Below are 25,757 nucleotides of genomic sequence, written 5' to 3' on the forward strand. Positions count from 1 at the left end.
GGCAGTAGAGCTCAGCAGTCGCATCAGGCACAAGCTCTGGTGAAAGTTTGTCTCACACAGGGGCTGTTGGGTCACATCCCCCTGCACAAAAACGCCCCTAACCACGGGCTTCTAGCAGAAATGAGAGACCTTTTCATCCAGGCAAAGACTTGTCAGAATTAATATCTTTGAACCCAAATCCCCTCTGTCAAATTTGACTGCAGTTGGCTGACAAGGTCCACCATTACTTAGCAAGGCTGGGTGGGAGAGAGGGCATACAGAGAAAGGAAAACACAACTGCATAACCTCTGTTTTCAGAAGAAATCAGCCTGGCAAAAAAAACCCAAGAAAACCACCATCAAAAAAGCCCCACCCACAAACCTGAAAAACCAAATCCTGCTCTTCCAGGGCATTGCTACAACCAGCTCATGTTCTTACTGAAGTTAGTTTTATTTCAAAGCATTTTATTCCACTGAGTTCTTTTCCTTCATCTCAAAATGAGATTAAAATTCACTTTGCACACAGCTAAAAGCCAGAAAAATCACACATTAAATATTATATCCTAAATAAAACGCCCCTTGACAATGTGAGATTTTGTGTGTATTAATTCAGTGGAGGTATTTCTAGATATTTCTTATCTTATCCTCATCTTGGTGCAACTCCAGGAACTGTGTATGTATCTAATAACACTAAGCAGCAGCCCCTCAGCAGAGTTGAAATGTGTTTAGTCAGCCAGTTCTCTGGAAAAGGGAGACCACAGTTGGATCAGGTTGAAACCACAGCATGAGGCCCCATGGGACAGCATCATCGAGACCAAACATTTGCTTTCCTGAAGGTGCAGAAATCCTCAAAAATCAGTTAGGCACCAACTATAATTATCTTTACAAGTCAAATTGCTATGTCTCTGACAGCCCTTCCCTTAAGTTTCCAACATCTCTATTTCAAATAAAGCTTTGTTGTCCTCTTTACTATTAACACCAGGTTTTAGAGAAGAATGAGGATTTCTGTACTATCAAACATACCCAAACTACTTGTTATAGATCAAAAGCTGAATCATTACATGGTATTTCTCCCCATAAATTTTCACTAACCTAAGAACAAGTAGCTGGATTAGGGAAACTGATGAAAGGGCCTCAGTATGGCTCTAACTAGCTACTCTTAAGCATTTAAATAACCATGCAAAGGAATTAGCAGTACTGTTAGCAAAGTTAATTACAAAAATAGTGATGACCAAGCTTACTTAAAGGGAAGGAAAATCATGTTGAACAAAGCTAAATCCTTTTCTACAACTTGCAGAAAGAATCATGCTCTTCTGAAAAAGTTTCCTTAACTTCTTCAATATGCATTTCCCAAGAAAATTACAGAATCTTAGTCCACTAAAAGATGCTGATAAATTCACAGGTTTTTAAAAATTTAATGCTGTTTCTGTTGCTAGTTCTTTGAAATTGCTGCAAACACAATCAGCCTCTTCCTTGGTTGAACTGGTTGACTGAAATGGGACATTCATTATCCAACTTTAAAACAATACCCAAGTAAAACTTCCATGACAATTGTGCTTTTAATAAAAAAGTGAAAGATGTGATAAGTGTCTTGCAGTTTGGACTACCAACAGGATTCAGATTGGCCAGAACATACTCACAGCATCTGCTTTACCTAAGCAAAAGTCTGCAGGCTGGCAATAATTTTCTAAAAACAATCTAGGAGTATCATTGCTTTTGAAGCAGCAATTAATGAGAGAACATAAGAGCCTGGACAGGCATATTCCACCTCCCCAAAGCAGAGTAAAAATACTCACAGCCAGACTACATCTGGACTAAGACACAAAAGAATTTCCTACTGGCTTACCAGCCCTGAGCTCCTCATGTGGGTACAGCCCCCACCACGTTCAGGGCAGCTCGGGACAGAAGAACACCGGTAAGACCTTGATGAGAATTCCCGTGTGCCAGGGGCATCAGAGAGATCAGAATCCCAGGCTGTGCTGTAGCCAGCCAGAATGTGGTCCCATAGCCCAGGATATCAACTATGTTAAGTGACAGCCCTCCATTTCCTCACAGGACTTTCTTACACTTCCTAGAGGCTAAGACCTGCTCCTCTTACACAGGCCTTTCCTAGCTTTTTCTGATTCCAAGTCATTCCCTAGAAAAGCAATTTGAAAAAACGCACTGCCATGTTCCTGCTTTTCAGCAAGGTGCTGACTGTTGCTGAAATGAATTCATTCCCTTTGCTGTCACTACTCCCACTCTTCAGAGCACCAGAACACATTACCAGGAATGATGCAAATGCAGCTCACTTCACTCTGAGTCAATCAGATAAACTCACACTCTTGTCTAGGCTTTCACAATGTGATGCCATGACTACATTTTCTTGGGAAATTGAAGCATTTGCCTTTGGAAAACATGCTCTTAAGAGGTATGGAATGCTTTCAACCTCATTTCATAAAAACATTTATGGCTTGCTGCTTTTATTTTAACCACAACTTTTTCTTCCCTATATGTGGGCATAAAAGGAACTATAAAACATAATTTTAAGCTAAATAAAATACTGAATGAAACTCATCCATTGTTGCATGAATCTGGATGCACTATAAAATATTTAAAGCTATTCAAATATATTTTGATCAGTATAACATAAAATGCATTTTAGTGTGTTTGAAGTTCAGATGTATTTGAGTATCATTTGTTCACACTTAAATGCTTTAAAATGGCCACATTTCTGTTCACTGGAAAAATTATTTACTCGCTGCCACCAGACAGCCAAGCAGGTGCTGGAAAGCCAGGTCAGAAGCATGATCCAGACCTAGACCATTTTATTCTGCTCTCCCAAATAATACATGCTCAGTTAAGAAAAATACTTCTACTGGATGAAGGAACTCACCATGGCCCACACAGGTACTCTGCCACAGTAACTCACTGAGCAGGGGCTTGCCTTTGTGATAGTATATAACAGCACTCCTTGTATAAAGGCATATACAATCACATTGCTGATTTTGCTTGTAGAAAAAATGAAATTAAATAATGGGTCTCACATTTCTTTCTTTTTAAAGAACAGAGCAAAGAAGGTCAAGAGCAAGGAAGCTCACATTGCACAAAATGGGTGCTGTCCCCATATTCTTTAAAACAAATTCCTTGTGAGAAAAACTTGAGTATCTAAAACTTGAGTAATATTACAGTATTTTTAATCTAATTCTCAGAAGAACAGAAAAAAATCAAATGTAACCAAAAATCAACTGGGACAGCCACCACCAACAGAGTACTGACACAGATAAAGCTTTTAATTCCCACTAGATCAAAGTTACTAGCTAACCTTTTACGTGCTGTCAAAAGTTCAAATTATTTGAAACTTCTGGATGACTGAAATCAAAATACCAAAGAATATCTTTAGTTGGAAGGGACCCATGAGTAATTCAATAGATGGGGTCAGGAAAAGACAAAAAAAAACAAGAGGTAGCCCCCTTAACAACTCTTCTCTGTATTCGAAAGCAAGTATAAACCACGATGCTCTGCAGCCTTTACTTTAAACATTTTTCCCATATTCTACACTTGGTGTGACTTGCTTCTCAGTCCCACCACCAGTTCCCATTCCTGCTCACCATTGAGGTCTGCCAGCACATAAAGAGCCAGACAGGTTTATTTGAAGCACAGACAGCTTTTTGTCCATTCATTTCACCAGTGTAGCTGAGCAACATCAGCTTCCCATTTCCCTTTAACATCTCTGCTTGGCTGTTTTTAATCCACTTGGTTTGTCACACAGCCATGGGAGAGCTATCTGACACTCTCATGGAAGAGGGGACAACACAGGGTGAGGCCAAAGCAATGAGAGGGCAGAGATAGCTGGGACCATTCACTTGGCACAGCTAGTGGAATAAATTATTCCACAGCAACCCTCTCCCATAAGCTGCAACATTGGGGGGACTGGGTTAAACAGACCTTAGAAAACACTCCAGTCAAGAAAGTCTGAAATATTTATCTTTGAGAAGTTACAGCTAATTCAACTTCCATACATCTCATAATCATTTGCAGCACTTCTAGAAACAGAAGGTTAGAGAGACAGGGGACAAAAGGGACTCTACCTTCTACCTTCAGCAAACCTAAAGGGTTTGGTCTGTATTGGGAGCAAGCCCTTAAAATAGTTCTAGCACAGCCCCTAGGCTGAAAACACACACTGCAATAGAAAAGTTCAGCAGTAGTTTGGCTCTTAGATTTAGCTCAAGAGAACAACCTCTTTCACAGAAGTTCCAAAAGTTATTATTTTTATGCCTCCAGGCTAAGCAGTCAGCAACTTGAAAATGGTTTGGACTCAGTTTTAATGAGGCTGTCTCTTGCCCTACTTACCCAGAAGAGCACTAAATTCCTCTCGTTTTCCCAGTCATACCTAGGGTATCACCTGTTTTTTTAAACATTGAAGGTGTTCCAGGGAGACCTAAGAAAAATGTCCATCCTACAGGCCTCCTAGAGAGGTGGTGAATGCCTCAAGCCTGTCAGCATTTAAGAGGCATTTGGGTAACGCCCTCTAACAACATGCTCTAACTTTTGGTCGCTCTGAGGTGGTCAGGAAGTTGGACTAGATACTTCTTTTTGCTCTAGATTTTCCTTCCAGCTGAATTTCCATTCCACTCATCATTTTACCAGTTACCAAACTGGTTCAATATGTTGCCAGTTAAAAATGCAGGGAAGTGAGCAACAAAGATTAAACACCTCTCACACCCCATCTTTTTTCTTGGGTTCAAATTCACTCCTGCCCCTGCTCCCCTGAGAAGCGCAAGGCACCGAGCTGGGCTCAGTCACTACCACCAACTCTACCCTGCTGCTCCATCTTCCACACATTTTTCCCTTGCTCCAGAGTGGGATCCCACCCAAGGGCCTTCAGGATAAACCTGCTGCCAGAGGGGCTGTAGTTTCTTCACGTGCCCCAGTGCAATTCCTGTGGAGAGCAGTGTGGATCCCTGCTCCGGCCTGGCTCCTCCAAGGGCTGCAGGGAAGCCCATGCTCCACTGGAGCCCTGCAAAGGCAGCAGGGGAATCTCTCCTGTGATGCCTGCAGTGCTTTCTCCCCTCCTCCTCTCACCTTGCTGCTCACAGGGCTGTTCCCAACTCCACTGTGCAGCATGGTGTCACTTCTCAGCCCATCTGCAGCTTCACTGCTCCCAGGCCCAGAAACCTGGGCCAGTCACCCACTTACCTGCAACCTCTGCAGCTGCCTGGGAGACAAAGGCAACACTTACTGTGGAGCAGCGCAGGAAGAAAAGCAAACAGCAGAAGTGTCTGTACACGAGGCCATCTCTCAGAAGCCATCAAACTGCACCCAGCAGTGGGTGAAGGTCAGACAGGCAGGAACAGAGGAACTCAGGGGCCTCTAAGGCCTTGGGGACTCACTTGGACCCAGAGCAAAAACTTCAGGAGGAGCAGCTGAGGCAAGAGTTTCTCTAGCCTTGAAAAAAGACTGGAGAGACGTTACTGCTCTCTGTAACCACCTGAAAGGAGGTTGTAGAGAGGTGGGGGTCACTCTTGTCCCCCAGTAGGACAAGAGCCAGCAGCCTCTTAGTACCACAGGCAGTTTACAGTGGCTATTAAGAACAATTTTCTTCACTGAAAGCGTTGTGAAGTACTGGAACAGGCTGTCCAGGGAAGCACATGAGTCACCATCCATGGAGCAGATATGGCATTCAGGGACATGGTTTAGTGTTGGCAGTATTAGGTTAATTGTTTATTATCTTAATACTTCTATTAAGTGCATCTAGACTACAACTTAAGCCACATGGCTGTCTGTGTATCAGCTCCAGAAAATGCCAGCAGGTAACTTTCCTTTCCTTAGTATTTAACTGTTATATATACCATAGGAATTTTACAATCCTAGTATAAACATTTTAATTCAAGACACAAGTGAAGATTTCTAACAGTATTTGGCCCTTTCTAAAAAGAAAAGTCATGGCATGATCCTATAAGTATTCTGTCAGTCTTCATTTTAAACAATGAGCTGTCAAAAATTTGTTTCCTGAAAAAAACCTGTCATCCTTCCACCCCAATTAACTAACCAGTGGTTATAAAACATTGAAAACACCTAAGTGCTACAAGACATGCCAATCACTAGGAAATAATTTCACACAGAGTGTCCCAGTGAGGAGCTTAAGAGCAGAACCAGGACAAAGCATGAAATAAAAATAGTTTTTGAAATCAAGCCTATCAGGTCTGATAATTAAGTGAAGTTAAACGGGGAAGTGTTAGATAACATTAGCAACTACCAGAACAACAAAAGTATTCACAGAGCTGTACAGACTTATCTTTGTTATTCCCATCTACTAAACCATTATTTTATTCCATTGGTGCATTTCTGTGCCTATATAAAGAACAGCTGCATTAAAATGTTTCCATTATACACCAATAAAATACTTTTGTATTTGGGTGCTGCACAGGTAATATGGCACATTGTGCTGTGCATTCATCGTTGATGAGAATTTCCTCTCAAGTAACACACAAAGTTATCATGGCATGTTGAAGTCAGGTGGCTGTAGCAGTGCTTTTTAGTTATACCATACATTTGCCAGTTCTGATCAGTACTTCCAGTTCCACGAGCTGAAGACAGCAGAGACGCCACTGGTATCTTCCTGCCTTCCTCCCTTCCATGCTCAATGACAATCCATGACAGTTAAATCCCACAGCTGCCTTGCCTTTGGACTTCATGAAATTTGTATTTATTTGCTTCAGTAATCAGTCTACCCTTAAACACTCCTTAATCTGAAGTTTCCTTTTAGTCTTCCTTTAATTTCCAGCAGTTAAGCTCTTTTCCTTCGAAAATACTTAGAAGACATCTTGCACTCATTACTCAGTTAGAAAAAACCACCAACAAAACAAACCCAAATGTTTTTAATTTCTCTTTCTCCATCCAATACCATCAGAGGACAGGCTGGGCAGTATGACTGGCACTTTTTTGTATGTCCAGATGTGTTCCCCAAATTCCCACACCACATCTGTTGTGTTGTCCTTTTTCTTGGTTCCTCTTCCTGGCTCATTTCCTCAGTTCCTTTTCAACTCAATGCCTCTTGCCCCTGCACCCTTTCCACTCTTGACACTGCACAGGAATACTTCTCATCACACTTCCAATTATGAAGTTAATTTCACATTTTACTTTTCCTTCTTTCTACCTTCTCCACTTCTACCTCTGAAGCTCAAGTTCACTGCAATGTATGACCACAGTATGAACTTTTTCATATCTTCCCAGTTCCCATTCCTTGCTTCCTAAAGCACTCCACATTTCAAAAAGGCACTTCTGAGCTGCTCAGTGCTATTATTAATCACTGCAGCAGTTGCTTACTTTGCTACTTCTCTCACTTGCTCCCTTGGCATCTCTAATGACTCCAACTACTCTTCTCTCTGTGGGCAAAGTTTGTCAGCTTTCTCCTATTACCCACAGGCAACATCATCTGCAGTTTCCTATTCCTCAATTAAAATAAGAAATTGAGTTCTCTTCCTCTCACCCGTCCTCTCACCTTGTTCCCTCCAGCAAGCTGTCAACACCTCAAACTCTCAAACAGCAAAAATAAAAACCCAAGGTACCCATCCTTCCTACTGTGCATGCAGGCGCTCCAAAATTACTCCTTATTCTACCCTCAGCCTATGTGTGAGACTTTTTTTCCCCTCAAAGTTAAGACTTTCCTCCCTTTTCTTTTTCCCTACTAGCAAACTTTCTGCTACCACTGCACTTAATGCAGATGTGAATACTACTCTTTTCCAATTAGCTGGAATTCATGTCAATCTCTCTATATTTTCTGGGATAATGTCATTCTTTCAATGTATGACATTATTCTGGCGTGTGATTTGGAAAGACTAATAACTTCTTTGATGTGCCCATCCTCTTTGTGCCCTTCTCCCTGTTTCCTAAACTTCTGTGCCAGTTTCCATCATTCTCAATGTCACACTGACTTCTCCTAAGCCTGTCTTTTCTCTGTGCCACACAATGAGCTACACCGTCACCTAAAGCCAACTCACTGCTTCAGCAGAAAAACTCAAACTTCCACTTAAGAGACCTTCAAAGAATTCACATCTAAAATGCTGTGGAAAATTAACTCTTTCTAGACAAATATCACTGAAGCCTCAAGTGATTCTCCCCATTACAAGTATCAGTGCACTGTTCCATATACAGAGTATCTTACCTGAGCATTTATTATATGGAAAATAACAATTTATTAATCTGAGACAGAAAAGATACTGAATAAAAGGATCAGGAAGTACCTTTATGCAACAAGGTAAGAGGAGGTACAATGGCAAGCATCATACCCATCAATTCTGTCATTTGAACACTGAGTCCACAATGGATTTAACAATTCAAACACACAAATAATGAGAGCGTACCTTTATTTTAACACGTGCACTGCACTGATGCAGTAGATACAATGCCAGCAGTCTTCTCCTTGCACAAACTACTATCAATCAATAACTTCTAGGTGGAAGCAGCATTTAGTGCAAAGAATAATTAAGAAACCTCTAATGTTAACCATGTCTTGGGAACTGTTTGCATACATAGTGCAGCAATCACAGCCATTTCCCAACTGCCCTTGAACATGGAAAACTGATCAGCTATAGCAGTTTGCATTTGAAAATTCTAACACACAGACTTGTTTTTCTTTTAAAAAAATCTATACTACAGCAACAAATAAATAAAGACTAACAATGTGTATATATATTTGCTCCGGATCAATTCAGCAACTTAAAAAAATATAATGTTCAGTGTTTGCTGAATTGCTTTATACTGCATCTATCACTGCAAAACACTACGTTAAAAAAAAGTTAAAGAAAAAAGATAATTCTTCCAACTCTCTTCATACTCTACTAGTTGAAAAGTTTGCAAGCGCTGCTGCCTCTCAGTTATTAATATGCAATTCAGGTCCCCTGGTCATTCTGGGAATCTTTACAGAAGATCCCTGCACACCCAGCAGCTCCCTGTGCAGCAATACCAAAGGAAGGACAAGCCATGGTACAACAAGCAGATTATGTCATCTTCTAGTTCACGAGTTTCCTTGCTAAAAACCAAAGCACCCCCACCTGTTGTGACTGATTTCTACATCTGCCAAGCTCACCCAGGAACACAGATGCTCTGAGCTCAGTCCCTGTGGGCTTCACTTCATCTACATGAGTAATCACACTAAGAACCAATGGAAATATTCATGCTTGCACAGTTATGGATACACCTGTTTACAGGATATCTGCATTCATCTGCAGCTAGACAAACTGACTGCAGTCCTGGATCATAAATGAAGAGTCTCTATTAGATTACAGGTAATAATATCAAAGTATTTTCTGGGATGTCTACAACAGACCTAGAACACTCAGAGAAATACAGGAAACTATTCTATTTAGAGGGAAGCTCTGTTCTTTGGGAGTATTCAGTGATTCACAAGCTGTAGGCCATGGAAGAACTGTGCCCTGTGCATTTTAGAGAATTAACTGAGATGGTTTAAAATAGTAAGACAAAAAAATGCTTCTATTGGCTGTCGAAACTGAAAACATTTAGACCAACTACAGGCCAAAGAAAAAGCAAATTTTGGCACATTTTCGAGTATCACTCTGGAATTCTGCATAGGCTGCTCAGATTCTATGGAAAGTTCATATATGTGGGATGCAATAAAATTTTTCTTTATGTATGGTTTAGAAGCATAAAGAACAGCTTTTGTACTTTTTTTTCATTAACAGTATATTAGCAGGGCAAATCAACTTTCTCCAAGAGAACTAAGAAAATGTTGATATGGTGAAACATCATTGCTCAGGATTAGAGTGTTCAGGGAAATAGTGCACTTTTTATTCTACCTTGGAAAAGTAAAAAATGCACATACTGGTCATATCTTTACTACCTCCTTTCAAGTGGGATTTTTAAGCACGAATATTTTAGTCGCTACACAGCAAACTCTTACAAAAATATAATTTTTGACAGCATGAGAAACTGCTGAAGAAAAATTTTTTTTTTTCAGAACAGAACTACAAGGCACCCCAGCTTCTACTGATTTTTACACTGCAAGTGAATCTAACTGAGCAAGAGCCTCACACAATGTGGCCCATCTGTGGCAATACAACCAGCACTGACCCTACTGAAGCACACACACACTTCAAAACATTCAGTACAGGTGCACATAAAGATAGATCATATCACACCCACATTTCTTCATCCTCTAAGCCAACTTTTACATCAAAAATTTAGTGCTTCCCATAGGCTGGGGAGAGGATATGCCCACATGAACCTCATTACACCCAATTTCTTGCACCATGGTGGAATGAAAACCCATCCTTGATCTACATGCTTCAGTACAAAGCTACTGTCAAATCCATATCAGAATCCAAATCATCAATATGGCAGCAACTAAAAAAATCCAGGAGGTAAAAGGCCAAAGATTCTTCTGCAGCAGAGATTCCAGCAATGATGAATTGCTAGGGTAAATAAAAATTTAAGACTGGCTTTCTTCCCTTTGCAACGAAGAACTTGGGGTATTCTCCCACAAGATTATTTTCTTCTTAGTTATGCCCTTCTTTGTATGGAAGCACTGCAGTGTTCATTTAAAAAAACCAAAACCACACAAAAACCCTCTCCCATTTTTAAAAAGCACCATAAATGAAAAATCTGTTGGAAAAGCAAAAACAACAAAAACTCCATGGACCTCCCTTCAGGGATGAAATGCTAAAGATGTCTTTTTTAATCAACCAGTTTGCAAAGATCTACAAAAAAATAAAAAGGATCACATTCTAAAGGTTCAGTGCAGTCAGCAGCTATATAGTTTTGCTGCTTATTCATCTAAGTTGACTTTCAAAAATAACACCCTAGCTCGTCAAAATATACATTTTCCATTTGCTTTTAAATTAAAATAATAGTAAAAAAACATTTAAAGAATTCACAATCAATAGCATGACTAAGTTTCAGGATCATCTACAGCATATAATTTAAAGGTTCAAGATGCCAATATGCAGCATGTGGCAGGCCTATATGCTCCATGCAGCATGTACATTTAGGATCATCTAAAATAATCTTGATGTTCAGATGTCAGTCTGTTTCTTCCAAATCGTGTAGAATACCCATCTGGAGAAAATAAGTAGTTAAGGAAAAAAGGCAACACTTGTACACAGTTAAAATGCAGTTCTTTTTACTAATATTTAAATTCTGAAAACTTCTGGTAGCTCATAAAGGATAGGGAAACACTCAAAAGTGAAATCTACCTGGATTCCCTTCTTGACTCAGCAGTTCAAAGATGCCTACTCTTGAAAACACAGACATGTTCCATTAAGGCCTGGCAGTCACAAAGGCAAAAGTAACCAGTTTCGCTGAAACTGTAAGCTTAAATGGCAAGTATCTTGATATCCTTCACATTCTTTTGTCTGGAAAATGCAAGGTCAAATCTGCATTTCACAAAGAGCTGCCAATAATGAGAAGCAGGAGGAGCTGGCTGCAGTCAGTCTGGAGTCAGTATAGGGTCAGTATGGGGGCTGCAGCAGTGAGCACTGAACCTCTTAGAGACACAGGAGGGAGGCAAATGGGCACACACACAGAAGAAAGGCTGGGGCAGTAGTGTGTGCTTAAGGTATTACGAATAAGAAGATTGTGGAAAGATGTTTCCCGTCAAGAGAGACAGCCACAGCAGGCTTTACTCTGCAGAAACATTTCCAGGGAGATGCCACAAAAGCAGCGAACACTCAAGGCAAATGCAGATGGCAGAACCACCTTACAGCAGATCAAAATGCCCCTCTCACACTAAGGGCTTGAAGTTTAAACTTCTAGGCTCGTTATGTAACTTCCTTACCACCCACAAATTAAAGAAATTCTGAAGGATTATTTTTGGGAATGGGATGTTGCTGGGAAGATGCATACCCCTCTACCTGGAATATTTTTTTCCAGTAACACTAACCTGTTAGGAATCACTCTTCCCCATTTCCCAGCCTTAAAGTCTGAGCTGTATGTTCAAGAACAGCTCTGTCAGATAATATCTAAAGATCAGGATCATGCTAATCTGTATGAAGTTAGTTTCTCATTTTACTAAAAGAAGAAAAGAAAGTAAGAAGATACAGCCTTGTTAGAACTCCCAGGCAGCATTACCCTTACCACACAGTTTATCCTACATCACATACACCACTCAAAAACATTTAAAAAAACACAGCCTATGCATGAAAGGTGCTGATCATTTTACCAGCTGTGAATTTATAGCACTTTTAGAAAACAATTCCTACAATTATACTCAAAACTGCAATACTTCATTTGCTATGAAAAAAAAACCCATTAAATATTTAAATCAGAACTGCCTTTTTGCTTGAGTTCATTACCTCCAAACAAGCTATGCTTGTTTGATTTATTAATACACATTCTCCAGCCTTCTTCAGTCTTTAAGGATACAATTCCATGTAGGAGGGAACACACACAGTTTCTTTTGAAAACTCCACAGGACAATAAAGCCTGCTAAGCTGTTCTTCATACAGAGTCAAGGCATCAGTCAGATTGATACAGTTTCCCTAAAGAAAAAAAAAACAAACCCAGTCACAATCAAGCAAATAAGCAAAATTTCAGATGAACATATACATTTTGACATTACTGCAAGGCTCCCACATATTTCAGAACCAAATGCATGCTGTTCTTAATATTTAATATTTACAATGCAAACACTGAACAGCTTGTCTTCATTCTGCCTACAGCAAACAATAATTTGTATCCTTTCAAGAAAGGGTAAGTATGGGGGGGATTATCTATATTCTCATTAGCAGGAGCAACCATTATATGAGGGCTTCCAGTTAGAACAGACCACCATGTGTTGTTTACCTATAACATCTACTCCATGACCATTTTCTTTATAATTGCTTAAACATATTAGTAAACAGTATTACAACATCCACATTTTTCTCAGTTATTTAACATTGCCTAGATCTTACAGTGTTTAAAAAACTTTCAAAAAACTATAGCCTATTAATTTTAAACAGATTCTTCTACAAAGCAATATGACAAAATACAACAAATTATATAGAAGTTCTCTGGCTGCGGGCTACATTATCTTGAGTTTCCACACGTCATACTTCTGAAAAAGAAGATTTTCCTATACTACTTTTTTTGTCTTGGGAGTGAAACAACACCTCATTCTTGGAATACAAACACATCAAGGATTGAGTGAGGAATTTAAAAAAAAAAGCAAACCCCAAGAAACAAACACCCCACCCCCAAAAACCCCCCCCAAAAAATGCAAACACCCAACCCCACCCAAAAAAAAAAAGACAAAAACCCCACCCAACTCTCCCCCAAGCAACTTCTATTTGCAAGCACTACCTTGTCCCAGGCTAATTATTAATAAAAAGCAGAAGTTACTGTAATGTATACCTGGGGTGTGCATACGGAGAAAGTCTCATTAAAAGTCTGAGTTCTCCATATCCATAACACATTTGAAGACTTAGTGGTTACAGTGAGCTCACCAGAACACCAGACTGAACAAACACCAACTACCCAAAGCAATAAAAGTCAATTGTGTAAGTTCAATCAAAAAAGCTTTTTCAAGTTTCTTGACTACATAACCAAGTAGACAAGCAAACACTTTACAACCTTGAATTCAATGGTCTTAAGAAGAGTGTGGCAAATACAAGTTATCTGGATGCTACTTTGAAATTAAGTGAAGTTGAATAGTCACCACTGTGTGGTCTACAAACCACTCCAGTTGTTTTTTTCCAGGTATGATGCACTGAATGAAGACTCACCAAAAAGAAGTGTACTGTTTCTGAGGCACAGCACAGAGAAAATATATCTGCCATTGTGGTTGAGGTGGAGATACTGGCACACTGACAGCCAAATGAATTGATTTGTAGTCTTCTACTTCCACCACTGTCCTGAGGAATCTCCAGCTCAACCCAAACATGATGAACCCAGGCTCCAAACATGACAAGCCAACCATGCTGTAACACCTCACATCAACAGCAAGTTATATGATGACTATGAATGTGTGTGCCAGCCTGGCCATATGTGGGGCAGGATGAGATCTTCAGCAGATGCATGTCCCCATCTTCCCATAGTGGTTGGGCTTACTAGCACGTAGTATAAATGTCTTTTATCGTGATCTAGCACAAACCCTGCTTTCCTCTTCTGATTTCTGATCAGTAGATACAGAAGCATTAACTAGCATTTTCAAGAGCTATTCTCAATACAAAAATCCTCAGCTTTCCCACACATTTTACCACTTCCAGTGGAGGAACGTTTGCCAAAGAAGGCAAAAAGAACAAAAAGAAAATTTTGGTGTTAACAAATACACACAGTCCCTAAAGATCCAGCACAAGAGCCAAAGCCCCACAAAATGATAGTGAGAAATTCAAGGCACAGAAGTTGTGTTAGAAAGAAAAGGGTCTAAAGCAACAACCTCCATCTACAGAATGACAGGATCTTCTGCTGCTCTGAATGACTTTGGGAAATGTTTGTGTGTACACACAAGTACACATAATTTTGAGGTTTTTTTAACTGACCATTGAATGCAGTATCTCTTTCGTTCCTGCCATTCAGTAACATGTGTAACCTGCTCCTGACTGTGAAAGAATGCAGATGGCTCAAATAGAAAACACCAGATCTAAAGAAAAAATCAGCTTCCTTGCATTTGCATCTTATTCAGTATTGTACAATCTCTAACTTGAAATGAGGATCCCAGGAACCAAGGACTTACTCAAAGCTTCCGAAGTGTCTGACTGCCTATGTTTCACACATTGTGTTGCTCTCCTAAGACACTGCAAAGCTTTTAAATCCAGGAGCAGAGGCTTTATGAAAGACTTGTTTAACTGTGCAGCTCATTTTTGGTGCTCCCAGATTTTTTTTAAATGGCCTTAAAATTATTACATGCACACAATACAACTGAAAATTAATTTTCACAAAGCAAGGAACTAAGATGCATTTGAACAAGTACTGTCTGTGCTCTATAAAGCATAGAACAGGCAGAGGCTAAAACACGCAGAGGTAACATTTGAAATCAGTATTTCTAAACAGCCCCATTTACACTGATTTTTCAATGTAACAACATGAAATGATAACTAGAACCAAAGTGTAAAATGTACATTCTGACTTTGGGATTTATACTATTTTTCCTACTTTTTATTGGTAGGATTTTTTCACAGTGTATTTAAAACATTTCTATTTCCAGAGAAAGTGAAAAGAGAATTCATTCCACTCATCTTCCTCTGAATTTTCTGCATCCTGCTCAGTTTTTCTTTTGGATTGTGCTCAAGTCTTCACAAGTCGAAAAGAAAACCTCAACTTAAAAAAAAAATCTTAACACAGCATCTTGACAATGGTCTGAGGCACATGATGTGATTCTTGGGGTTGTCCTGTACAGGGCCAGGAGTTGGACTTGGATGATTGTTGTGGGCCCCTTCCACACCACAAAATCCTATGACTACACTCTATTCTATCACTCTCTAATATTTTAAAAATCATATTTGGGAAAGCACGCCTTCAAAAGAACTTGCATAAAACATGTTTAATTATAATTTTGATCATATTGCACAAACAAACCAGTACTTGTTTATTTGGTAAAGGAAGGTGACTTTGTATATAGAAATTTTCATATTTGGGTTTGGGTATCAGATTTGTAAAAAGTAGAAGAGTAACACAAACTGAGCACAATGAACAGAGTGCTGCAGTACTTGTTTAGTAACCTGTTATTATCCAGGGGATTGTGGTGGGCTTTTTTGGTTCAGCTGCCCTTCACCAAACATATCATTTTGTTTCAACCTCAGACTGAATGCAAACGAAAACTAAAAAACAACCTGTGTGTGTAATTTGAGTCATAAATAGGAACACTGCTAGGTAATTTACAGAGCACACCACTATTACGTAGGAAGTTGAACAGGATACACAATGATAGAAGAGTATACAGTTTCCCAGACTGTTGCTTCACTATTTCATCATTTCTCCCTTCTCCAGCAAGAGACAAATCACTGCAGACACCATGGAAAACAAATTACAGGAACAATGAACACGCCAAGAAACAATTTTTACTTTTCAAACCCACAGCTCCCCGGTCTCCAAATCAAGATCTTGCCTAAAGGTTCACACAACTCACCTGGCTCTTTTATCAACCTTTTTCTTCTGGACAAACATTACAAGATTTTATAGCTCTGCATAGTTGGTGTTTTTTAACTATCTGGCTTTACTCAACACAAAGTTAAGCACTCCAAAAATCAAATCTACAAAACTTAAGGCTTATTTCAATAAACTTGTTGAAAAAAAATCAGTATTATTAATACCTACCTTTAAAACATGACCAGCTTTATTAGCCAAGACTACAGTGTTAGTAACAATGTCAATCACACTTAGATGTTCCAGTATCACCAAAATGCCACAGGGAACCAAGCCCAGAATGCAACGCAGTGTTCACTTTAACTCCCACTGCCTAATGAAGAATTATGTGCTAGAGCAATGCATTGTTTGTTCTGAACAGACACCATGTAACTCAAACAATAGCTAATACTGAATGCTGTTTAACAAGGTTTAAAGCTCATGACTCACCAATTACACATTTTCAAAAAGCAAAATCACTCTTTTATTTTCCCCACAGGGTTCAGCCAATTTTTCAACATAATACAAAAGCCCCTACCAAAATCCTCTCCCCAGCCCCCCAACTTAATCTCTGTTCCATGCCAAACATGGAACAAACATGTCAATTTGGCAGGTAAGAACTAGAAGAATGATGACCATTTTTTTTACCCTTAAGATGCATCTTTCTGACACAAAAGTACTTGAGGCAGTTTTAACTCTGAGATTAACAAATCTTAATCTCTAAAACCTTCCTTAAAGCAGCTGGCTCCTGAACTGTTTCACAGCCTTTGCATCCTGAATCTGCTCAGTGCTTGCACTCACTTCAACAGCTCATGCCCATCTCCAATACGCATTTTTCTGGGCTCTCACAAGGCATAAATTCTGTAGTTCCATGGGTTTAATTTTTACCTTTCTACAAGACAATGCACAACAAATTTAAATAACAAATACAATTCTGGGCAGACAAAAAGCACTCCTTAAAGTAATAGCAAAAAAAAATGTGCTTAAATTAACCTTGTAAATTCCATTTAACTCTGCCCATCTACAAAGAAGATGTGTCCATCAACTGGTTACATGTTGAACTTAGGCCACTATGCTTCCTCCAACCCTCAGAAAGTAAACTAGTGAGTTGAAAGTAGGTGAAAGGGTTTTTTTCCATACTTGCCTATTTTTTTACATGTCTTACCCCATATGTTATTGTCACAGGCCACCTTTGTCTGTGACTGCATGCCAGAGAAGTTTATTTTATGTTTAGCATGGGTTTCTATTTTTATTTTATAACAATGTGCCAGAATTGGACATGGCCATGGTTGGGTTTTATCCTTCCTCATTTCAGAGTGACTATTAAGCAGTAAGACACAGAGCATGAAACATTAGCATCAAAGCTAGGCTTAGGTTTTGGGGACAGGGAGGGCTGTTAAGGAAATAATGGAGGCAAACCCAATTCCAGTGGCTAAACTCTCAGCAACAAAAGGAAATGAAAATGTCTGTTCCTTAAAGTCTCTCAAGCTACCAAGAAATCACAGAGGTTCACACAGGGACATACAGCTATTCTTCCAGCCTCCTTTCATGGTTCAGTCATGGAGAATCTTGTTCCCTCAATGGAAATGCTAATTAGAAAGCCCACTCAGCAGCCAAAAAAAGGAATCTAACTATGGAGCAACATGATGACTGTCTGGACATTTAGAGGGCAGTGTAAGAGAGTGGCCAGGAAGAGACAGCTTAGTGTAGGGCCACATGTTCGTGTGGGAGACACAAGATGCCTCCAGTGGGTCAGTGCTGTTTACTGGAGCCTGAGAGTGGTCTGAGTTTCTATCCTGCCTGGGCTGAGTGACCCCAACCAGGAAGTCACAAATTCCTGTTCAGAGGTATTTTTAAAGGTTCTACCACATAAACAGGCTGAAAATTATAGCCTTCTCAGCCTCAAAAGATTAGATCAACAGAACAAAAACTTAGCACAGAAAAAGGCATTTTCTTGGCTACACATAATCCACTGACACTCAAAGACAACCTTACAATGAGTCCCAGTACCTGATAGAGCATGTTTTCACAGCTCTTGGGACAATCCTCATGTGATACTGTGAATGCACAAGAATGATGGTTCAGGTAAACAGTAGCCACATATCAGGCTGATATCTACAAGTATATATACTTACTTGAAAGGAATCACTTGGGCCACATAAAAATCACACTTTTAGAAAGTCCAATACTGTAAAAACACTTAACATGTTTGGAAACCAATTGCTGGGAAGGTATATCAGAGATGAAAGTGGACCTCAGGATACACCAAGGTCTTACATCCTTATCAATTCCCATTTCTCTCCACTATGATGGCTGGGAGCCTGTACCTCTAACTGTCCCTCCTTGGAGGGCATAACACCAAACACCTCACAGACATGGCCTCCTATCCTATCATATCATAAAACACTTCAAAGCACCAGCTTCAGAAGGAAAAGAATGGAAATAAGAGCATGCCATATGACCACAGAACCTCAGAGTGGTGGGATTATGTTTAACAGTAAGTTTTCACAAACAAGCTTCAAGTCTTAAACCCACAGACAGGTTTGCAAGTTCTGCAGACCAAGGGCCCTAAAGCTCATGTCTCTCTGTGCAGATCCTGTGTAGGCTGCAACACTCAATATGGATGATGCAGCTAGAAAAGCAAGGGCATGTAAAGCATAGCTGCTACTCATACAAGTTTTTGTTCTAAGCTGTGATTACTATTTGCACAGAGAAAATAGAAGCATTTTTCCCCAAACACACTTAGACACAAACTTAAACCAGCAGAGAATGACATCCATTAACTGCCCTTTTACATCTTTTCAGAGCTGAAAAAAAGGACAAAGTCCCTCCTGCATCTTAAAATTGGCCACATAAGTTCTTATATCCCCTAGGAATACGAACAAATAAAAAAACCTTCCACAGGCAGAATCTCTATAAATGTTAATAAATTGCCAGGCAATACCGGTTACCTGCCTCCATCTAGTGGTGACAGGACATTCTGCAGCAGCAGTTGGAGACTGCTTCGAGGATCACCACGGAAGGAATCCCGAGGGAACCACCAGGTGTGTTAAGAGCAGCATGCCAGAAACAATTCTTTTTATAATCTCAGATAAATTATTTCCATCTGGAGTTAGACAGCACTAGACCCTACCTGCTGAAAATTCACGTGCAGATCAGAATTTTTTTCTAAAACTTGTGCAGAGCTCAATGAAGAGATGATGAGCATTTCCCTTTATTTTTCCCAGCAGTGACATTCAGACAGACAGGAATACATTATGGGAAACGATGGTATTCTGTGAACAATTCCACTTTTAGGTAAAGCATTTCTTCAGCATTAAAATAAATGATATCCTGACTATATGCACATGATTCTGTTCAGGGTGCAAGGGGACAGACTACAAACTACAAAGGAGAGAAATTTTCAATGTCAATACAACATAATGCCAAGGCAGAAGAGACAACTGTAATTGCTGGCTAGTGGTCACCAGGACAACGATCCTTTTGCTGCATTTTTCTTACGAGACAATTCCTCACCATAGCAAAGATGACACTCTAACAAAAGGACATTGCCTCAGTCCCTTTTCTTGATGATATTTAATATTTCTTGTTTTAAAGAACTAAAATGCAAAGAAGGGGCTTGGGTGCACACAGAGTCCTGCATTTTAAAAACACAACTGGCTTAAAAGGCACATGATTTCTTCAGCAAGGCCTGCTATGTAACATAAGCATCCTGGAAGCAGATTGCTGGACCAAAAGTAACTTAAATTCCCAATTCCACAGAGATAAAACCATTGGCATTTAATAGCAAACACAATAGAACACTCAAAATCATTTCTGAGTTCCCAATGTGTGACTAAGCTGGCAAAGTTGGTAGTAGTCATGTTTGACCTTCTGTCTATAGTCTAACCAATCCTCCACGTAGCAAGCTTCAGTTAGTTCAATTGAACTTAAATTTAAGTAATTTAAACAAATTTATAGACAGCCAATTTTATTTAAAGCACCCCAATAATGTGTTCATCCTATGGCCAGACTGTTGAGTTATCTGAGGGTGTGGAGGTTGACCCTGTCTGGGTGCCAGGTGCCCACAAAAAACACCCTGACATTCCCCTGCTCAGCTGGACAGAGAAGAGAAAATACAGCAAAAGGCTCATGGGCCAAGATAAGGCTGGGGATCGAAAACTCACCAGTTACTGTCACAGGCAAACAGACAACATGGGTAATAAACTCAATTTCCTCATCAAATCGGAGTGGGATAATAAGAAATAAACCCGAATGTTAATACGTTCCCCTCTCTTTCTTCCACAGCGTGAACTTTATTCACAAATTCTCTACTTCCTCCCTACTGCACTGATGGAGGATGGGGAATGGGGATTGTGGTCAGTTCATCCCATCTTATTTCTGCTGCTCCTTCCTCCTCACACTCTGCTCTGCTCCAGTGTGGGGTCTCCCCCCACAGGAGACAGTCCTCCATGAACCTCTCCAACATGAGTCCTTCCATGGGCTGCAGTTTTTCATTAATTGCTCCAGCATGAGTCCCCTGCAGCATCACAGGTCCTGCCAGGAAGCCTGCTCTAGTGTGGGCTTCCCAGAGGGTCACAGCCTCCTTCAGGTATCCACAAGCTCCACCATGGGGCCCTCCAGGGGCTGCAGGTGGATCTCTGCTCCCCTGTGGAGCTTCACGGGCTGCAGGAGCACAGCCTGCTACACCATGGTCTTCATCATGGGCTGCAGGGGAATCTCTGCACTGGCACCTGAAGCATCTCCTGCCCCTCCTTCAGTGACCTTGGAGTCTGCAGAGCCATTTCTCTCCCATGTTCTCACTTCTCTCTTTGGCTGCTGTGCAGCAACTTTTGGCCCTTCAAAAATCTTATCCCAGAGGCACTACCACAGTCAGTGATGGGCTCAGCCTTCGTCAGGAGCAAGTCCATCCTGGAGCCAGCTGGCATTGCCTCTGTTGGACATGGGAGCCCTTCTCACACCCTCCCACTATCAAAACCTGGCCATATTAACCCAATAGAGAGGTTATTCAATTTTTAGAGAGGACTATTTTGTTTTTTCAGGCCCAACTGGGAAGTGGCTACAAAGACCATCAAATGGGCTGAGTAGTCTATCAATGCATGTATCAAAAGCTCTAATAGCTGTCTGCCCCAGTATTAATTGTCCTTTTTTCAACATCTTCAGGAAGACTAAATTGCTAGAGAACACTGTTTCTATACTCCAGCCCTCGCACTGCCTACCTATAAGCCCTAATTCAATTTTAAGCCACATAATTTTTAATATTGTTTCTTTCCCATCCTGCCATGTACACGCTGTTTCTTTGGGAGCAGAAAATGTAACACTGGATAGTTTCACAACATCTAAAACCCACCAGGGCTGGTTCAGGATTGCTGTCCTTTCCTTCTTTCTGTGCAATCACATGCTGGAGAGATGACTTGCCTCCTCCCATGAGGACAAAGCAAGCAGCAGGGGCTGCACCAGTCTCCACCTCGGCTGGTTCCAGCTGACACAGAACAACCTGCCTGCCCTCTGGCTGCAGCACAGCCATCATTTCAGCTTTCAGCACAAGCTTCTTTTTAAGAGTCCTTCTGGAAAGTCCTTCCTTCCTTCCTGGACAGGAAACAAAACCTGTCCCCAGATATACATTTATCTTCATTCCAACAAAGTGAGCTAGTGTCACTGTGTATGCTACAAGGACAGCAACTGCAACACAATGACTTGCTCTGTTTCCAAAACATTTAGTGTCCTTTTGATAGCAAAGGTTGCCACAAATATTTCCACAATTAACAGGACAGAAATGCCATTAAAATTTGAAGTGTGGTAAAACCATATTAATCATATCTTACATTTCAACCACAAGATAATTTATCTTGCCCATACAACCACAGCATTTTAAAATAGAGCAGCATATTAGAATTGCCAGAAACCTCATCCCACAAGTTTTGCTTTTCTTTATAAACCTGCACAATTTTACAGTACAACAATTTCTATATATTTCAGAGCTTAAGGATATCATTCTAAAATACAGTACTTAGATTCTCCACACATCAGAAGACTAGTTTATGAGCATGACAAAAGAAATACAGCTTCGAGACTCAGACTTCACTGAACCATCTGCTGGCTCCTGTCACATTCTTGTACAACAGCACACAACTTCGTGGCATTTCAAATTCAGGATTACCTGAAGTATTATCTGTTGAAAGCTATACCACAATTCTATACAGATTTTCTCATCCCACAGCAGCTATGTCAAACTCTTTACACTTTAATGAATGACAAATTTCTGTGCTTTACACTCTACAATTAGAGACATTAGCTTAAAAACCATGTATCTCTTAATGAAGTACATCTGTTCTGCTTTTCCAAGAACTGTTTAGCTGCAATATTCTGCAGTGTGCCTTGATGAGTCTTAAAATTATGCTTTTGAACTCCAGACAAAAGCACTGTGTATTCAGCTGAAATAATGAAAAAAGACAAGTCAGTTAGCAAATCCTAACTTTCATGCAAAATGCCTGCTAAGTCATTAAAGGGAGAAAACCAGCTTGAAGTCGATTTTTAGTCAGTTTTATCTTTTTTTTAAACTGAAAATATGCAAATTACAATAGATATAAAGTAGTACTTTATTACATCTAAGTATCATACCTGTGTGAAGTATTTTCCATCTTGTTTCAGGACTTTCATCGAGAGGTCAAGAATCAACCGTAGAAATTCCCATGTGGAATCTGCATATGGGCAATGATTGAAAAACAGAACAGCACATTATTGGCTTGTTTACTTATTACATATTCAAGACTTGCAAAGTTAAAAAATAAATAAATAAATAAAGCCTGGATTGGAAAAAATGCAAACCATACACAATGGCAATGATGGCAGGAGTATTGTATTTCTTCATAGGAATTTTCCTGAAGTTTTCAATAAATTAGGCAGTGAGGAAAATTTACTTATGAACTCCAAATACTTCTCAAGAGCTACATGAGTATATATTATTCTGGAAAAAAGAGACTAAAAAGAGTGCTAGGCACTTGCTTGTCTTTTCTAATATTCAAAAAAATGTAAAAATAGTTGTCTTTTTTCTCAGATTTGCTTTTTAAATTGAAAATATGCAAGCATTTATGCTGCAGACCATTATGCAGCAGAAGGACAGAAATGTAAAAATTCTCAGAAGTTTAAGTAAACAAATTAGAAGACTTACCTTCTTCTGGAGATGTGGAGATTGGAACAGCTGTCAGATCATTAATTACATAATCAAACATTCTTCCTTCTTTGGCATACCTCTTCAGTACAGGAATACAGTCTTCAATTAAAACCTGAAAGAATGAAATATTGCTGCTAGTCCTAAAAATACCCTAAAAATGACCAGGTAAAAGGAACAAATGTGGATTCACAGAAATTAGGAGGAAAAAATTACAAAAGTAAATACATGTTTAATTTTAGGCTTCACTTTCAACTTTTTAAATCATATAGAAAGGAGAAACTTTGTAGGAATTATGACAATGAAAACACAGGCATTCCAGGACTAAAGTTCCTAGATCCATGACCACAGTTCTTTCTACCAAATGCTGACAACAGTTAGCAGCTCCAACATGTGAGTTAAAAATAAGGTATTTGTATGAAGGGCCACTGATTTCCATGGAGTAGCATGTGACTCCTGTTATTTTTTTGTGGTTTTTTTATTAGCTAGCTCCTGTAAGTTAATAGCTGTGACAACATCTAAGGGCCAGTAATGAAAACAGAAACATGTCAGATTACACCTGGACTCATCTGTAAGTGCTGCCAGATGCAGCACAAAGAACTCAACTGCAGGGATGCATGACATCTGTTGGGGTTTTTTTTTAATATAATAGCAGTGTAATACTAAGGGATTTTGCCTGCAAATTAAAAATAATTGCTAAATGTGTATTACAAATTCAGCTGTTTTCAACAGTACAGAACCACTAAGAAACACATTTCTTCTCTCTTTTTAATAGTTTAAGGAATGATGTTAAACACAATATTCTTACTGCTATCTCTTCATTATTTCTAAGTTATAGCAAAAATTCTCCTATTTCACATACCTTAAAAGCTACATATGCAATTAATTTTAGAAGTCTAAAGACTGAGAGCTAAAATACTTCCAACATGAACCCCAATTATTAAAATATGCAAGTGTCATACAAAAGGAAAAAAAGCTTCCCAAACTTGAGTCAGAAGACTTGTCCCCAAAACTTTGCCATAGCAGCCCTTCCAGACTAGGTCTACATGTATTTGGAATACACCTTGTAATGACAGAAAAACAAAATATTTTATTACCTGGTAGCAGTCTCCTTTCAGATTGTCTAAGACATCTCCGCACGTTTTACGCATGTGTTTTTTACACCCGTCAATCACCATTTGGTCAATGTTTGAAGCTTGTCAAGGCATAATAGATTCCAGAAATACAGGTAAGAGTTTCTGTTTCTTCAGAAACAAGTTCTCAAAGAGGCATTCACAAAGAGATAATCAGATGTCTCTGTTGGTATATGTGCTCCAATAGTTAACCTTATGCACTGGCCTCCAGATTCAATTAGATGATCACAAAGTGCTTATTTTTGGTTTTAACAATATTTTTGATACCTTAGGTTATCATTACTGTGAAAGCCTGAAATGTGAATTGTAAGGCTACTGAAAACTCCATAAAGCTAAACTAGGTTAAGATTTTAACCCACATTTCTAAACCAGTTATTTTTAGTCTCAGCAAATAGATCTCAAAACCTAGGAAGATCAACATCTCATATGGCTAACAGTGGTTTACGTTACAAACTATACCAACTACAGAATGTTGAAAACTTGATTTGTATTGGTATTTTTAGAAGAGGATTGGTCAATTCATCAATACAGTTCATCAAATCTTGACACTTCTATCGATTAAATTCTTTTGCTTCTAGGCACTATTTTTTATAGCTTTCTTTAGGAAAACAGACAAAGTCAAGAAGGCAGAAGTGAGACCAAACTTGACAGACCTGTCTTCTGTTATTAGAGAAAGCATCAGTCTGATGACAAAGGCATTCCTTTCCAGCCTTATGTAAACTGCTACTGAGAGTTATGGTATGGATTGGGAACCTGAAAGCAGGTGATGCACAAATTTGTAGGCACTGGGTTTCTCTAACCTGACAAAAAGATTTCACTTTCAACCCTATCTCCTCATGCAAATCAGATAACCTGACAGGTCATTATGCTCAGTGCTAAGGTATCAGCAGAAAGCTCAGGTTAATATGATTGATGGGCCATTTGTCAAAGGATATCTCTACCATAGTAACCATCTTTGGCTTCAGTTTGACTATCTCATATAGTATACCTCCATCACCACCTCCCAGGATTAGCACTTCTTTCCCAGTGTAATCTTCCTTTCCACTGCCCATTATGGCTTGAGTATATGCCAGGTCACTTTCTGCCAGATCTGAATGGAAGGAAGAAAGAATTAGACAGCAATATTAACTCTTCAGTTGTTCTCATTAACTGGTATTAATCCAGAGGTGATACAATACAGACCAAAGCAAGAACATCTACAGAAACAACCTGGCTCTCAGAGACAGTCCAAGTAATGAGATTCTTCTCAGAATCCCACACAGGATTTCTCCAGTTCTCCACATGAGCCCAACAATGGCCTCAGCATTGAGAAGTACTATGTGTCAAGAGAAAAAGCAGCAGAGTCCTTGTAACTTGATGCTCGCACTTCACATTTCAGTGGGTTTTTATCTCACACTCATCCTGCAAGCGATAGATCCTGAAATTTTTGAAAATCCA

At 39.5% G+C, this 25,757-nt stretch overlaps 2 protein-coding genes across 7 annotated transcripts in view; both read right to left on the bottom strand.

The window, feature by feature from the left end:
- The window catches only part of PHEX (phosphate regulating endopeptidase X-linked), a 113,289-nt gene extending 105,130 nt beyond the window's left edge, over positions 1–8,159 (bottom strand). The window contains exon 1 of one of the 4 annotated variants that reach the window (XM_064407461.1): positions 5,351–8,159. In XM_064407461.1, coding sequence (XP_064263531.1) covers positions 5,351–5,624 — 274 coding nt within the window. In that variant the 5' untranslated portion in view covers positions 5,625–8,159. Of the gene's footprint in view, positions 1–5,042 lie in introns of all 4 variants that reach the window. The other 3 variants (XM_064407463.1, XM_064407465.1, XM_064407464.1) reach the window with 3 other exon arrangements.
- A 150-nt stretch (positions 8,160–8,309) lies between these two features.
- The window catches only part of SMS (spermine synthase), a 42,539-nt gene continuing 25,091 nt past the window's right edge, over positions 8,310–25,757 (bottom strand). For all 3 annotated transcript variants that reach the window (XM_064407472.1, XM_064407471.1, XM_064407470.1), the window contains exons 6-11: positions 25,254–25,410; positions 24,285–24,372; positions 23,188–23,302; positions 22,638–22,717; positions 12,339–12,454; positions 8,310–11,033 (exon numbers count right to left, since the gene is read on the bottom strand). In XM_064407472.1, the coding sequence (XP_064263542.1) occupies positions 10,991–11,033; positions 12,339–12,454; positions 22,638–22,717; positions 23,188–23,302; positions 24,285–24,372; positions 25,254–25,410 (599 nt within the window). In that variant the 3' untranslated portion in view covers positions 8,310–10,990. The remainder of the gene's footprint in view (positions 11,034–12,338; positions 12,455–22,637; positions 22,718–23,187; positions 23,303–24,284; positions 24,373–25,253; positions 25,411–25,757) is intronic.

This window comes from Passer domesticus, chromosome 2 (assembly GCF_036417665.1).
Source record: "Passer domesticus isolate bPasDom1 chromosome 2, bPasDom1.hap1, whole genome shotgun sequence".
In the NCBI taxonomy this organism is placed as follows: domain Eukaryota; kingdom Metazoa; phylum Chordata; class Aves; order Passeriformes; family Passeridae; genus Passer; species Passer domesticus.